This window comes from Uloborus diversus, chromosome 5 (genome assembly GCF_026930045.1).
Source record: "Uloborus diversus isolate 005 chromosome 5, Udiv.v.3.1, whole genome shotgun sequence".
Taxonomy (NCBI): Eukaryota; Metazoa; Arthropoda; class Arachnida; order Araneae; family Uloboridae; genus Uloborus; species Uloborus diversus.
The window spans coordinates 165062003-165074007 of record NC_072735.1 but is presented as its reverse complement, the minus strand read 5'-3'; the positions used below and the strand labels follow the sequence as shown (position 1 = coordinate 165074007).

Below are 12005 nucleotides of genomic sequence, written 5' to 3'. Positions count from 1 at the left end.
AGTTTACTGTAAACTCTTACAAAAACAAACTCTCGTCGCCAGAGACATTGAGAACAATGACTTTCAAAACTGAGTGTTGACAGGAAGTGTTTCAATGTGAACATGGCGTTTGTTTTATAAATAACAAGATGTAAATAGTTTAGTGTAGAATAATTAAATATTGTGCTGTCTTCCAAGAAGGAGTATTTATGATTTTTTGAGTATTTCCTTATGTGTAATCAACATCATCTACGGAATTATTCTACTGCAGAGAATCACTAGCAAACAAGCCTAACAGGTAAGCGACTTTGTTGTTCTTACCTAGTGAAAAATTAGGATTGTTTTAATCAGTGTAGTCTAATTTAGAAGGTTATGTTTGCAAAATTCAAAGTGTTTTCCACCGGCTGCAATGCACACCTCACATCTTTGGCACATGCAACTCAGGACAGTCTGGAATACTCCAGGCATATCTCAAATTTCTCAGGCAGAGAAATCATTTTCAACCCTCTATTGCTAAATGATTTCAAGTCGCCACGGTGCACCTTAGCCCTCATAGGAGTTCTGAAACAGTTAACTGAAACACCCTGTGTGTGTGTATGTATATATATATATATCACATAAACAAAACAAAAAAATAATTATATACAGACAATAAATACCATACCATCACCAGATTCATTTTCGCTACTATCTCTCTTGACTGCTTCCTCATCAGAGCCTAGATTAGGTTAAAAACAAGCATTTTATTTATTTTTAAAAGTAATTTTATGAATTAAATATCAATAACTGCAGCTTAAAGTTCAATGCATACTAAATCATTTGTTTACAAAATTCATGCACAATTACACATCACATGATAAAACTGCAGGCAAATAAAATAAGCTGCTGATACCGATCAAATTGGAGGAACCGAAATAAAATCAACACAATAATGATTAAAAACTTGCGAAGCTTAGCACTAAATAATTCAGAAATTAAAAGTTTTATTGTAATTAAAATTAAAAAAAAAAAAAAACTGACATACTTCCTCCGAGATAATAGTTAAAAGTGAAATATATGTTTAAAATTTTCAGCACTGAAAAACTATTGACAAAAAGAATGAAAATTATTCTGAGAGTAATTGAGAACCTACCCAAATCATTGGAATGTGCAATTTTTCTTTTCTTTCGGGATCTCATTTCTACATCCGAATCTTTAAAAGAAAAAGTAGTTATAAAAGTCAAATAGATAAATTATAGACAGCATTTTTGCTATAATATAGCATTTTTTGCTATACAAAAGTGCACTGATATTACTGTTAACTTCTTAATTTACTTTTTTTTTATTTATATTATCATCGTTAACATTAATCTTTTTAAAATCTTTAGCCCCCCATTATATCTGTCGACTGCCAAGTGTTCAAAACCTTGTCTTCGGCCAAAGAAAGTTTCATTCCCTTTCAGAAAAACACACATACACAATGGATCTCTGCGGAAGATCCCCTACTCCAGTTTTGGCTGTAAAACTGAAAAAATTTTTGTGTCTCTAATAGAAAGGTTTGGCTCCCCTCAGGTGACAAGTGGGTTAAAAGGTTGAAGGGAATGGGAGTAAGGTCCGAGGGGCTTACAAGTTTTATCACTTCTGTGCTATAAAAAGGTAAATATGAGAGTACTGCAGATCACCTCATTCGATACTCATAAAGAATTGAAAAGAAATTAATAGGTTTTTAAATTTTAAAACATTTTAGGATTAAATTTTAAACAATATACATATATTAAAACAGAGGCAAATACAGTTTGTGGAGGAAAAGTCAAATTTTTCAAGAAAGGAAAGACAAAACTTGAAAAAATAAAGGAAAATCTTCAAAAGAAATTAACAAAGGTTGATCAAATATAAACCGGAATTTGATCTAATGTTGCTATAAGTAATAAATCGGATGTGATGCTTTGCCAATATGTAGGTGGGGATGTCTGAAGGGTTTTTGTGCAAACTTTGGAGATATGGGGCTGCTTCAGTATGCCAGGAATGAGCAAGAAGTGCACACATCTGTTGCAAATGCATTATTATTAAATTTCTTGCAAAAGAGGGCACCAAACCCATTTTGAGACAGCTTCAGGCAGTTAGTGGGGAAAAAAAAACATTTTGCACACTCAAGTGTATCACTAGGATAAAAAATATATGGCAGAAAAAGAAGCTATAAAAAATGAACCTGATAAAAGAAGACCGCTGACAAGAATAACTGTGGTCAACATTGTTGCCATTTGTGACATTATTAAAGGACAACTAATGCAAGCTATTACTGTCACCTTTTGCATGAAGCAGAAGCTGTATATCGCACCATACTAGGCCACCAAGCGATATGGTACATCATTTTTCTCATCTCGTGGAAAGTAAGAAAATAATGCTAATCAACATGACAGAACTTTTACAAATGTTTCTGAAAGGAAAATCTTACTATGGTTGCCATCTCCCTATTTCCTTTGCATGAGTAACTTTCCATCAATTGCAATAAAATACATTATCCCTGCATCCATTCATTCCGCAATAAGCAAATGCTTTTCTGAAATCGAATTTGTGCAACGCTAGAGAAGACAAGCTTAACACCCATTGTTGTACTCTTGTTTTGTTTACAGTTGCGATTTCATTCAAAAATTTTGACAAAAATGTCAACTTAAAAAAATAATTTTCATTGTCGAAAAAAAAATTGTCTGTGCATATCTTTATGTAGAAACATGATGGACTCTCTGCCAAAACCTGAATACATAAATTAAAACTTTAGAGTGAATTTAAAAAAATATACATTAACAATAATTCTTTCACAGTAAAAACCATGGCTGCAGAGTCGGAGAAGTCAATCTCTTTTTGGGCAAACGAGTCCGAGTCAGGAGTCAAAAGTTTTTAATTCAAGGAGTCAGAGTCGGACTTATTTTGAAATAAAGGATTTGGAGTCAAAAACTTCTCCCAGAGCTGGAGTCAGGCATTTTCCCTCCATGTCTAAATTTTTGCCAAAGCTACAAAGTCAGAGTCGGGGAGCGGGGGAGTCGAAGTATGACTAATTTCTGGGCACAGGAGTTGGAGTCGACTGCTCCAAAAATCTCGGAGTCAGAGTCTGAAGTTATCAGCTACTTTGAACAAAATTTATTTGAAGTAAATCCACCTTTAAGTTCGGGATCTATATTGACTTATATTTTCACCGTAGGCGCTAATGTTAAGGGAATTGAACTGTTCAAAATTGAACGGAAAATTGTTCAAATCAAATAGATATTTTCTATACATGTTCTTCATCAAATGTATTTTCCTTGGAAGTTTGTTTGAAGCAAAGTCGGCTGTCTATATATATGTGTTAAGGATTGATATTTGTCTTGAATTTCCTCGTAGGCACTAATGTTAAGTTGTTTGAATTATTCAAAATCAAACAAAAAAATTTTCAAATCAAAAAATGAAATATGACGATGAGGTGTCCTCGCCGAGATTTTTCGAACAAAAAAAAATTATTCAAATTGGAGAATTCACTCAAAAGTTACTAGGCAGGGGGGGGGGGGGATAGACAGACAGACAACATTTTCCCCCATCTCAATACCCTACTTTCCAATTTTTCAATATTTATTTAATTACTTTATTTTTTTAGCGATATTTTAAAGATGCATTTACCCTTTTTTCATACCTTTCTTCTTTCTATGACTTTTACTGGGAAAAATCGGCTAAAAGTCGGAGAAACTGAAAAAAATCCGTTTTACAGGAAACTGTTCTTTTCAGTCTAAACCTCGAGAAATTTATTATTCGAAATAAAACAGACATTTTTCAATTTATAACTCCATAATGAAAGTTTTAGAATTACCAATTTTACTATCTGTCATTATTCTGTTTTAACTGACACTTATTTATACTGATGAAAGGTTAAAAAGTCAAAATGCTAGGGAGTTCACATTTCTTTTATAATTGAACTTAAAGTCTCAATATGCTTTTTACACTGAAAATCGATTTTCTCAGATTTCAAATACTCAATTTCGGCTGAAGAGAACCGATGCTGCTGATGAAGCCAAATCTTTTTCCCCGTTACAGTTGAAATGGGAATAATGAACAAAATTGTTTTTACGACAAAAAGTGCACATGATAAATGCAAAAGCCAAGAGCCATTCCTACAAACCAAACCAATAATTTATTTCATGGTTAAAACTAGCTTTAAAACTGACCAACTCTGACACACTACTTATTGAAATGCAAAGCCAGCTTACCTGCATCATTAGAATCAGCAGCAGAATGCTCTTCATGGTCAGATTTGACAGATGATGCACCTTCTCTTCCATCTTCATCTGATTCTAAGTATGAAATTTTTTAATTAAAAAAAGTTTTTTAAAAACTGAAACTGCTTAAACCAATGCACCTAGTATTTTTTAAGACTACTTTCACCTTTAATTTTAAAGCCATGCTTTCCAAAAAAAAATCTTCATAAAAATTTGTTTTGTTTTAGTGTTAGTCATTTCATTGATTTGATAAATCTTTATATATTAATACGTGAAGGGAATTCTTTCAGTATCATTTTCTCCTCTGTTTGTCAACCGATTTTCTTCATTTTTTCTGTTCAGTAGCTATTGCTAAGTTAAGTTTGTAGTGAGGGTTGTTTTTGTTTATATCAATAACATATTTTGAAAATTGACACTAACAAATGGAGACATTAATTGAAAATGCATTTTTGCCCTCAATGTTTATGCGAATGGATTATCCAATTTTTTGAATTTGTTGCGGTTGGAAAGCCTTTAAAAAAATATTTCAAACGAAGTTTTCACACAGCCTCAAAGGGCAAAAAACCTAAAGTCACTAGAAAAAAAGCTATAAGCATTTTTTAGATATCAAATTTCTCTCCATTGTTTACTCGAGCTATAAGTAATATGAAACATTAAGTTTTAATTGATTTTTTAAGTAGCTCTTTCAGCATTAAAAATTGATTTTAGTGTTTCAAGCTTGGTATGGTAGTGAACCCACAAAAAAATACCCCTCCCTTAAGACGTTTTTTCTAAATTGACTACAAAAAGAATGAGAAGCAATTGTGACTGAGAATTCATTTTTATTTGGATTTTTTGCATGACAGAGTTAAATTGTGCATTGTATCTTTCAATAATCTTTCTGAGGAATCACAACCCCCTCTCATATTGATTGATGAAAAAAGCATGGCAACAGCGGACAAATTAATTTTCCTTTTTTCCCCCCCAACTGCATTCTAGTAAAAGAAAAAAATTCAGAATTTCAACAATGTGGGGACGTATCAGATTCTGGAGTGAAATGGTTATTTTTACTGTATATTTGAAAGAATTTACATATTTTCAATTATTTCTTGATCCCTTTAGTGAGAAAAAAAAATTCAAGAACCTTTTGAAGTTCCTGAGGAATTTACGTCAGACAAATTAAACCAATATCACTTGAAGTTTTTAACTTAAGCTATACTCACAAAAACCTGCCATGGTTAAACCACAAATAGAGGTAGGTATGGGGGACCCTAGATTGAAGAGTGAAAAGTATGAGTTTACTGGATAATATTTCCAAAAACTGGAATCAGTGCACAGCACGGCAGTTGTATCCAAATTTTAGTATTATCATGGAGGTTTTCTACGAAAAATAGAGGATATTCTCAACTTTGATAAAATAAAAAGAACATCAAATGTTTACTTTTGTAAATTATCAAGACTTTACAGCAGTCACACAATCGAGTGTGCCCAGGGACTAATTTTAGTATAAGCCTGAGAAGCTTTTGGAGACCTCTAGCTTTTTGAGGGGGGGGAATGAATTTATTTTTTTCATAATGAATGTTTTCCATTTGTTTCGCACTATAAAATTTTTCTAAATATTTTTTATTTGAGTGTAAGTTTAAACAATAAATTGTTATTGCTGGCTCTGTGTTAACAAGGTTTACGAGTTCAACGGCAAAACTTAACTCTCTCCCATGGAGTGAGGAAAACTATCTGGAGTGACATCTGGCATAGAATGAGACCAAAACAGATGTCACTCCGAGCTCACTATTACTTCTTAAATAAGGCATTTATTTTTGTTTCCATTGATTTCAATATTTCCAGATGTTTGAATCTTTTATAATTGTTTATTTATGTAAGTTTCAAACTACAAATTACATTACAGTGACATTATCAAAACATATGAGGCAGTGAGAAGCAAAGGGATGTAAGTGGACATTTTCAAGTTTCCAGTAAAACGACTATAAAGATAACGTTCTAGGTAGGCTTTCATTCATTTTTTTTCCTTAATCATGCGTACACGGCTACTAGTACCATGTCTTACCCAAAGACAGAGGAGGGGTTCACCTACCATTTGTGCTGGTAATCTCCACATTTTTAATTTTGCCACTTATACTCTTCACTTCTCACTACCTCATATATAATTTACACCCTGGGTTTACTACAGCCTAAAGCCATACAAATGTCAATGAGGTCAACCTAAAAAAATAAATGGTGCAGATTACACCAGTTCCTCTTTCTTTCTTCGGGGGGAGGGGGGGAATATCAGGGTTTTTTTTTTTTTTTTTTGGATGGTAAGTCATATTTCTTGGGGCATGGGAATGTCTGGAATGACAAAAAGATATGCCATTGAGCACATTCTTCGGTTTTGCAAGTCAAAGGGGCCCCTACAAGTTTGTTGTGCTTGCAGTTCATAAATTTCTAGATCGGGCCCTGAGTGTGCCCTTCAAAAAAAATTTAAATATCACTGACTAAATTTACATGAATAACTAAACCTTTAATTAAGACAATCATAAAAATTTGTGATGATTTGTGACTTACCATGAGCAGCTTCTTCTTGGTTGGATGATCTTCGAACTTCTCTGCGTTTTTGATGGACTTTCTTCACCTTGCGTTTATCTAAATGAGTAGAAAAAGTTGAAGGTAGTCAACTAACAAAAATTAGTAATTCCAACATCATACAAATCCATACTAGTTGTTTGCAAGATTCATAACAGTAAAAATAAAAAAAGCACTTATGTATTACTAGAAAAGCATTTACTACCTTGGAGTGCAGGAGAAACTCATGTGTTGTTCTTGGTGCAAAAATTATATTTTTATAATACAACTATACGATTTTTTCGTTCTTTTCTTTAGAGAGAATACTATTCTTTTCTCAATTAACAATTACCAAGTAAAAGTTATAAGAGCTGAGAACATTTGTTCTGACACCCGAAATGCACAAACAAAGAAAACACAAACCCTGTGGCCCATCAGTCCATGAAGGCCAAGGGCTACTGTGCCCATCTTAGATTTCCTGACCAAGGGCTCTGGGATGCAAGGCAAATGTTCCAGTTAGGTGGTCAGCCGAATACGGAACCCACAGGGTTTAGTTCCCAAGCATGCTTGATATTCATTTTATACACCCATTGAAGGGATGAACCGTTGAGTCGACCAATATCAATAAATATAATTTTACGTATCCAAAGGAAGATGATTTTTAAAAAACTATTTAAAGTAAAAACTGAATGAAATTTGAAACAATATTTTGCATCAGTAAATCTAGCACTCATTATGCATCTATTGTTCAAAAATGCAAAACATTTTTAATAGCATTAATGAAATACCTTGATCTGAATGCTCATCATCACTGCTTAAAATTCTTCTTTTCTTTCTAGCCTCCGAGTCACTTGCTGTATTAGTAAGAATAATGCGAGAAACTTATCATTACAAAACAAATAATAACAATAACATTAAATAATAATAAATGATAGTTTAGTATATAAAATGTAAAACAACATCCAAGATGAAAATCTGCAAAATTTGAAGGTTTCAAATTTATCTACATGCATATTTAGCAGCAAATTTAAGCAGTGATATACAGGCTCCATACTCAAAATAGAAATAAAAATGAGAATTTTGGAGAAATCTTAACGGAGAAAAATGAGATTTTTAAGTACAGTGAAATCCCGTTTCAACGAACTTCAAGGGACCGCCAATTTTGTTCGTTGTAATGAGAATTTTGTTGTAATGGAATTCAAATAATGTAATGGCAATTATATAGGGACTGAGAATGTATTTCGTTGAAACGGAAATTTCGTTGTATTGGTATTCATTGTAACGGAATTTCACTGTACTACTTTAACCATATACTCTAAGCTAATCCAGGAGGGGGATTACCTGCAGTAGTTTCTAAATTTAATACATGTTGAAATTCAGAAAATAAAGTAAGTAGCACAGGCTATTCTTTTGCTTCCCTTAAAAGATTCCAGGTCCAAGATACAGCCTGAGTAGTTTTAAAATGCGAAGTAGAGCAAGATATTTAGTTGCAAAATCTTTTCATTTGAAAGATAATGACTTTTTCTTTAAAGCTATATAGTAAAACCTTCTGTAAGTCAAACTTTGACAAGCCAAAGTAAATATTTATTATGGCTTAGCTGAATGAGGAAGTATTGTTATTTATTTTCGATAATTTCCGAATTTCATCAAGTTGAAATTTTCAATAAGTCAAATTTTTATTTCCCTTGGACTTTCCTTGGTAAAGTAACTCGATTAGTTAAAGTCCCCCCCCCCCCAAACAATATGGAAAAAAGAAAGACCTCAGAAGGAGTGTGGACAAAGTGAATCTAATAAATCTCTGGCATTAATTTACAAATTGAGTGGAGCTCTTTCAAATGTTATTATTATTTTTTTCCTATCAAAAGGCTGTATGAAGAAAAATTGAACTCATATTTCCAAATAGTGCATATCATTATTTTAAAAAAAAATTATTTTTCAAACAAGAAAAAAACTGCAGCAAAATATTGTGCACCATTCCGGAAATAAAGCAGTTTTAAAACATGGCATTGAAGGGTACTTCAGAAAAATTTCCTAAATAAAGGGAGTACCTAGTTTTGAAGGAGCGTAGGAACCCTAGCTAAAGGAAAGAAGAAGCCACAGGATTGGATTATCTTAACAAAACTGTAATATTAATGATTCAACACACAGTATTAATGTAATCTCAAATGCATCAAAGCTTTACAAACAAAATAACATGTCATGATGTCTTGAAAAGTGGTTTTACTTAGCAATGTAAAAAAGTTTGGTAACTGCATTCTAAATCAGTTAATCCGGAAAAACTCAGTAGAAAGCAAGAGACAAGTAAATCAGTATAATACCGGAAAAAATAACAGAATGTAGTGATAAGTGGGTTAAAAGCAGATTATAAGAGCACCATGTAAAAGCAGCAACTATGAGAATATTTCAAAAAATTATGGTCAATTGTTATGGCATTTATTTGATGAAATTATGTGGAGCATTAAATATTTAACAGACTTAATGATTTAAAAAATATCTTACCTCAAAGTTAATTCATGCATAATGGTTCTGTACTTTAGAAAAAAATAATTTGCTTTTTAGAGATCCTAAAAGACATTTTAAGAAACCCTTTACAAGAACTTTGTCACAAAGGATTTTTCCGCAAAAAACCACTTTTTACTTCTAGTGCCCATTTAAGGAATTATTCCTGAATCCATCTTATGTGCATTGCAATTAAAATTTGTCAGAATGAAGTTGTTACTAATTCCAAAACACACATCTGTAATTTTTTTTTGTGTGTGAATTAGTACATTGCGATATTGATCTTTACTAAGATGGTAACCAGCTCAAAACAGAAAGGTAAGATTTTTTGCTTCAAAATTCCTCACATAATGCCACATCACAAAATGATTTCACATAAAAGCAACAGAAATGAAAAATTACTAAAAAATTGTTATTTCAACAGAAATCATAAATAACTTACTTGATTTGTTTCCTTGATCAGATTGTTCATTCTCTGAGGCTGCGTCAGACTGTTCAGAACGAGCTTCTGCTTCAGATTCAACACGTTCATTGTCAGATTCTGATCGTTCTTTATCGGAACTGCGACGTTCAGTATCTGAAACTGCTTGCTCAGCATCAGAATCAACTTGCTCAGCTTCCGAATGAGCTTGTTCAGCATCTGAACCAGCTTGTTCAACATCTGAACCAGCTTGCTCGACATCTGAACCAGCTTGCTCTACCCCAGAGCCTTCTTGTTCACCATCTGTTCCAGCGTGTTCAACTTCAGAACCTGCATCTTCAACTTCAGAACCTGCCTGCTCTGCATCAGAAACTGCCTGCTCCACATCAGAAGGTGCTTGTTCTGCATCTGATGCTGCTTGTTCTGCATCTGAACCTGCTTGTTCTGCATCTGAATCTGCCTGTTCTACATCTGAGGCTGCCTGCTCAGCATCAGAGCCTGCCTGTTCAATATCTGAGCCAGCTTGTTCAGCATCAGAGCCTGCCTGTTCAACATCCGAGCCAGCTTGTTCAGCATCAGAGCCTGCTTGTTCCATATCAGATTGTTCTGCATCTGAACCTGCCTGTTCTGCTTCAGATACAGCTTGCTCAGCATCAGAACTCGCTCGTTCTACATCAGATCGTTCTTGCTCCATGTCAGAACCACCGTCTTCATTAGCAGATTCCACTCTTTCTGAAACAGCTTGTTCATTATCTGAATCTTCTTCAGACTGATCACCTTGACGATTTTCTCCATCAGAAGCTTCTCTGACACTTTGTCCCTGATTATCTTGTTCATAATCAGAATGTTCAGCATCTGATCCTTCACTTTGAGAAGCACGTTCACTTCCTGAAGCTACTCTTTCAGATTGTGCACCCATTTCTTGATCTGATGCTTCATGTTCATCACCAGAAGCTTGTCTTTCAGATTCATTGTCTGAATGTTGCTGCTCATGCTGTTCTGAAGCATATGAATGTTGACCTTCAGATTCAGCATCCGAATCATGCTTCTGAGAAGCTTCATCTGAATCATTTTGATCATGGGAAGACATATTTCTTTCTTCTGCTTCAGATTCACTACCACTAGCCTCAGATCTTTCGCTGCGATTTGACTGTGCAGCTTGCTCATTTTCTGATTCAACATCACTATGTTCTGCTTCTGATCGTTTTTGTTCTGCATCAGACTCGTTGTGGCTTTGTGCTTCTGAAATAAAATTAAAAAAAAAGTTTTAAAACAAAATGGTCTACCTGAACAACTTTATGAGCAAGAAAAAGACATCAGTCATAAGAAATATTATCCTTCACTAGTAGTGTTCAAAATTAAGGGGTTTTTTATTTTCTGCTACCAAACATCATAGCCGGCCTTAAGCCGATTAGAGCAAAAGAGCCCAATGAGGCCCCGCGCCAGCACGGGCCCCGCTCTAATTTTTTTTTCCTTCCGAAAATAAATGGAAAGTAAAGAAAATAAAAAGTTCAAATGAACTTAAACTGATACTAATCACAAAATGCTTAACTGATATTTAATCTGGGGGTATGGAGCTACTTCCAGTGTTAAGGGAGTAGGAAAAGTTTCCTGAGGTTTTTAACATCCGCATTAAAGTTGGCAAATAAATGTCCAAAACTACTAGTTTCAAATAAATTTCCAGAAGAAAAAATTAAAACATACAGCCAGTTGAACATTTTTAAATCCATATCTAAGGCCGTCCCCTCTGTAACCTAAAACTTCCGGTCAAGAGAAAGGAACTAGGTAGTGGGGAACCAAAGTACAAAATTTTTAATTATTATTAGGGCTCGACCGATGGCATTTTTTGGCCGATGGGCCGATGCCGATTGTTGGCCGATTGTTCAAAGATGGCCGATGGCCGATTGTTTTCCTCCAAATGGCCGATTGCCGATGGCCGATGGCCGATGGCAAAAAAAGAAAAAAATCAAACAGAAATAAATTAATAAGATTATCAGGGATTTAAAGGATCGTTTATTCATTTCACTTTACTTCCTTTCTACGAATAAGGAATGGTATAATCGCAAAAAAAAACCAGATTTCTTTTTCGAAACATAAATGCTAAAATATTTGTTCTATTAACTTTCAAATGATTCCTTTAAGCAAATTTTTCATTTGTCTTTAAAATTAATCATATGCTCTGTAATTTTATTTCGTGCATAAGTTGTAAATATTCATGAAATTAGTCAAAATTCGACCTTTTGGCCTTTTTTGATATGGGTAATCTTTTTATGCTCCCGGTTTTACCTTTTTTGCCAATAGTGTACTTTGTACAGATTTTTACTGGGAATGCGTTTATAGCTTAT

At 33.8% G+C, this 12005-nt stretch overlaps 1 protein-coding gene across 2 annotated transcripts in view; it reads right to left on the bottom strand.

Moving 5' to 3' along the window:
- The window catches only part of LOC129221860 (RNA polymerase-associated protein LEO1-like), a 46344-nt gene that overhangs the window by 25019 nt on the left and 9320 nt on the right, over positions 1 to 12005 (bottom strand). For both annotated transcript variants that reach the window (XM_054856211.1, XM_054856212.1), the window contains exons 2-7: positions 9682 to 10902; positions 7529 to 7594; positions 6744 to 6821; positions 4194 to 4277; positions 1112 to 1171; positions 644 to 697 (exon numbers count right to left, since the gene is read on the bottom strand). In XM_054856211.1, coding sequence (XP_054712186.1) covers positions 644 to 697; positions 1112 to 1171; positions 4194 to 4277; positions 6744 to 6821; positions 7529 to 7594; positions 9682 to 10902 — 1563 coding nt within the window. The remainder of the gene's footprint in view (positions 1 to 643; positions 698 to 1111; positions 1172 to 4193; positions 4278 to 6743; positions 6822 to 7528; positions 7595 to 9681; positions 10903 to 12005) is intronic.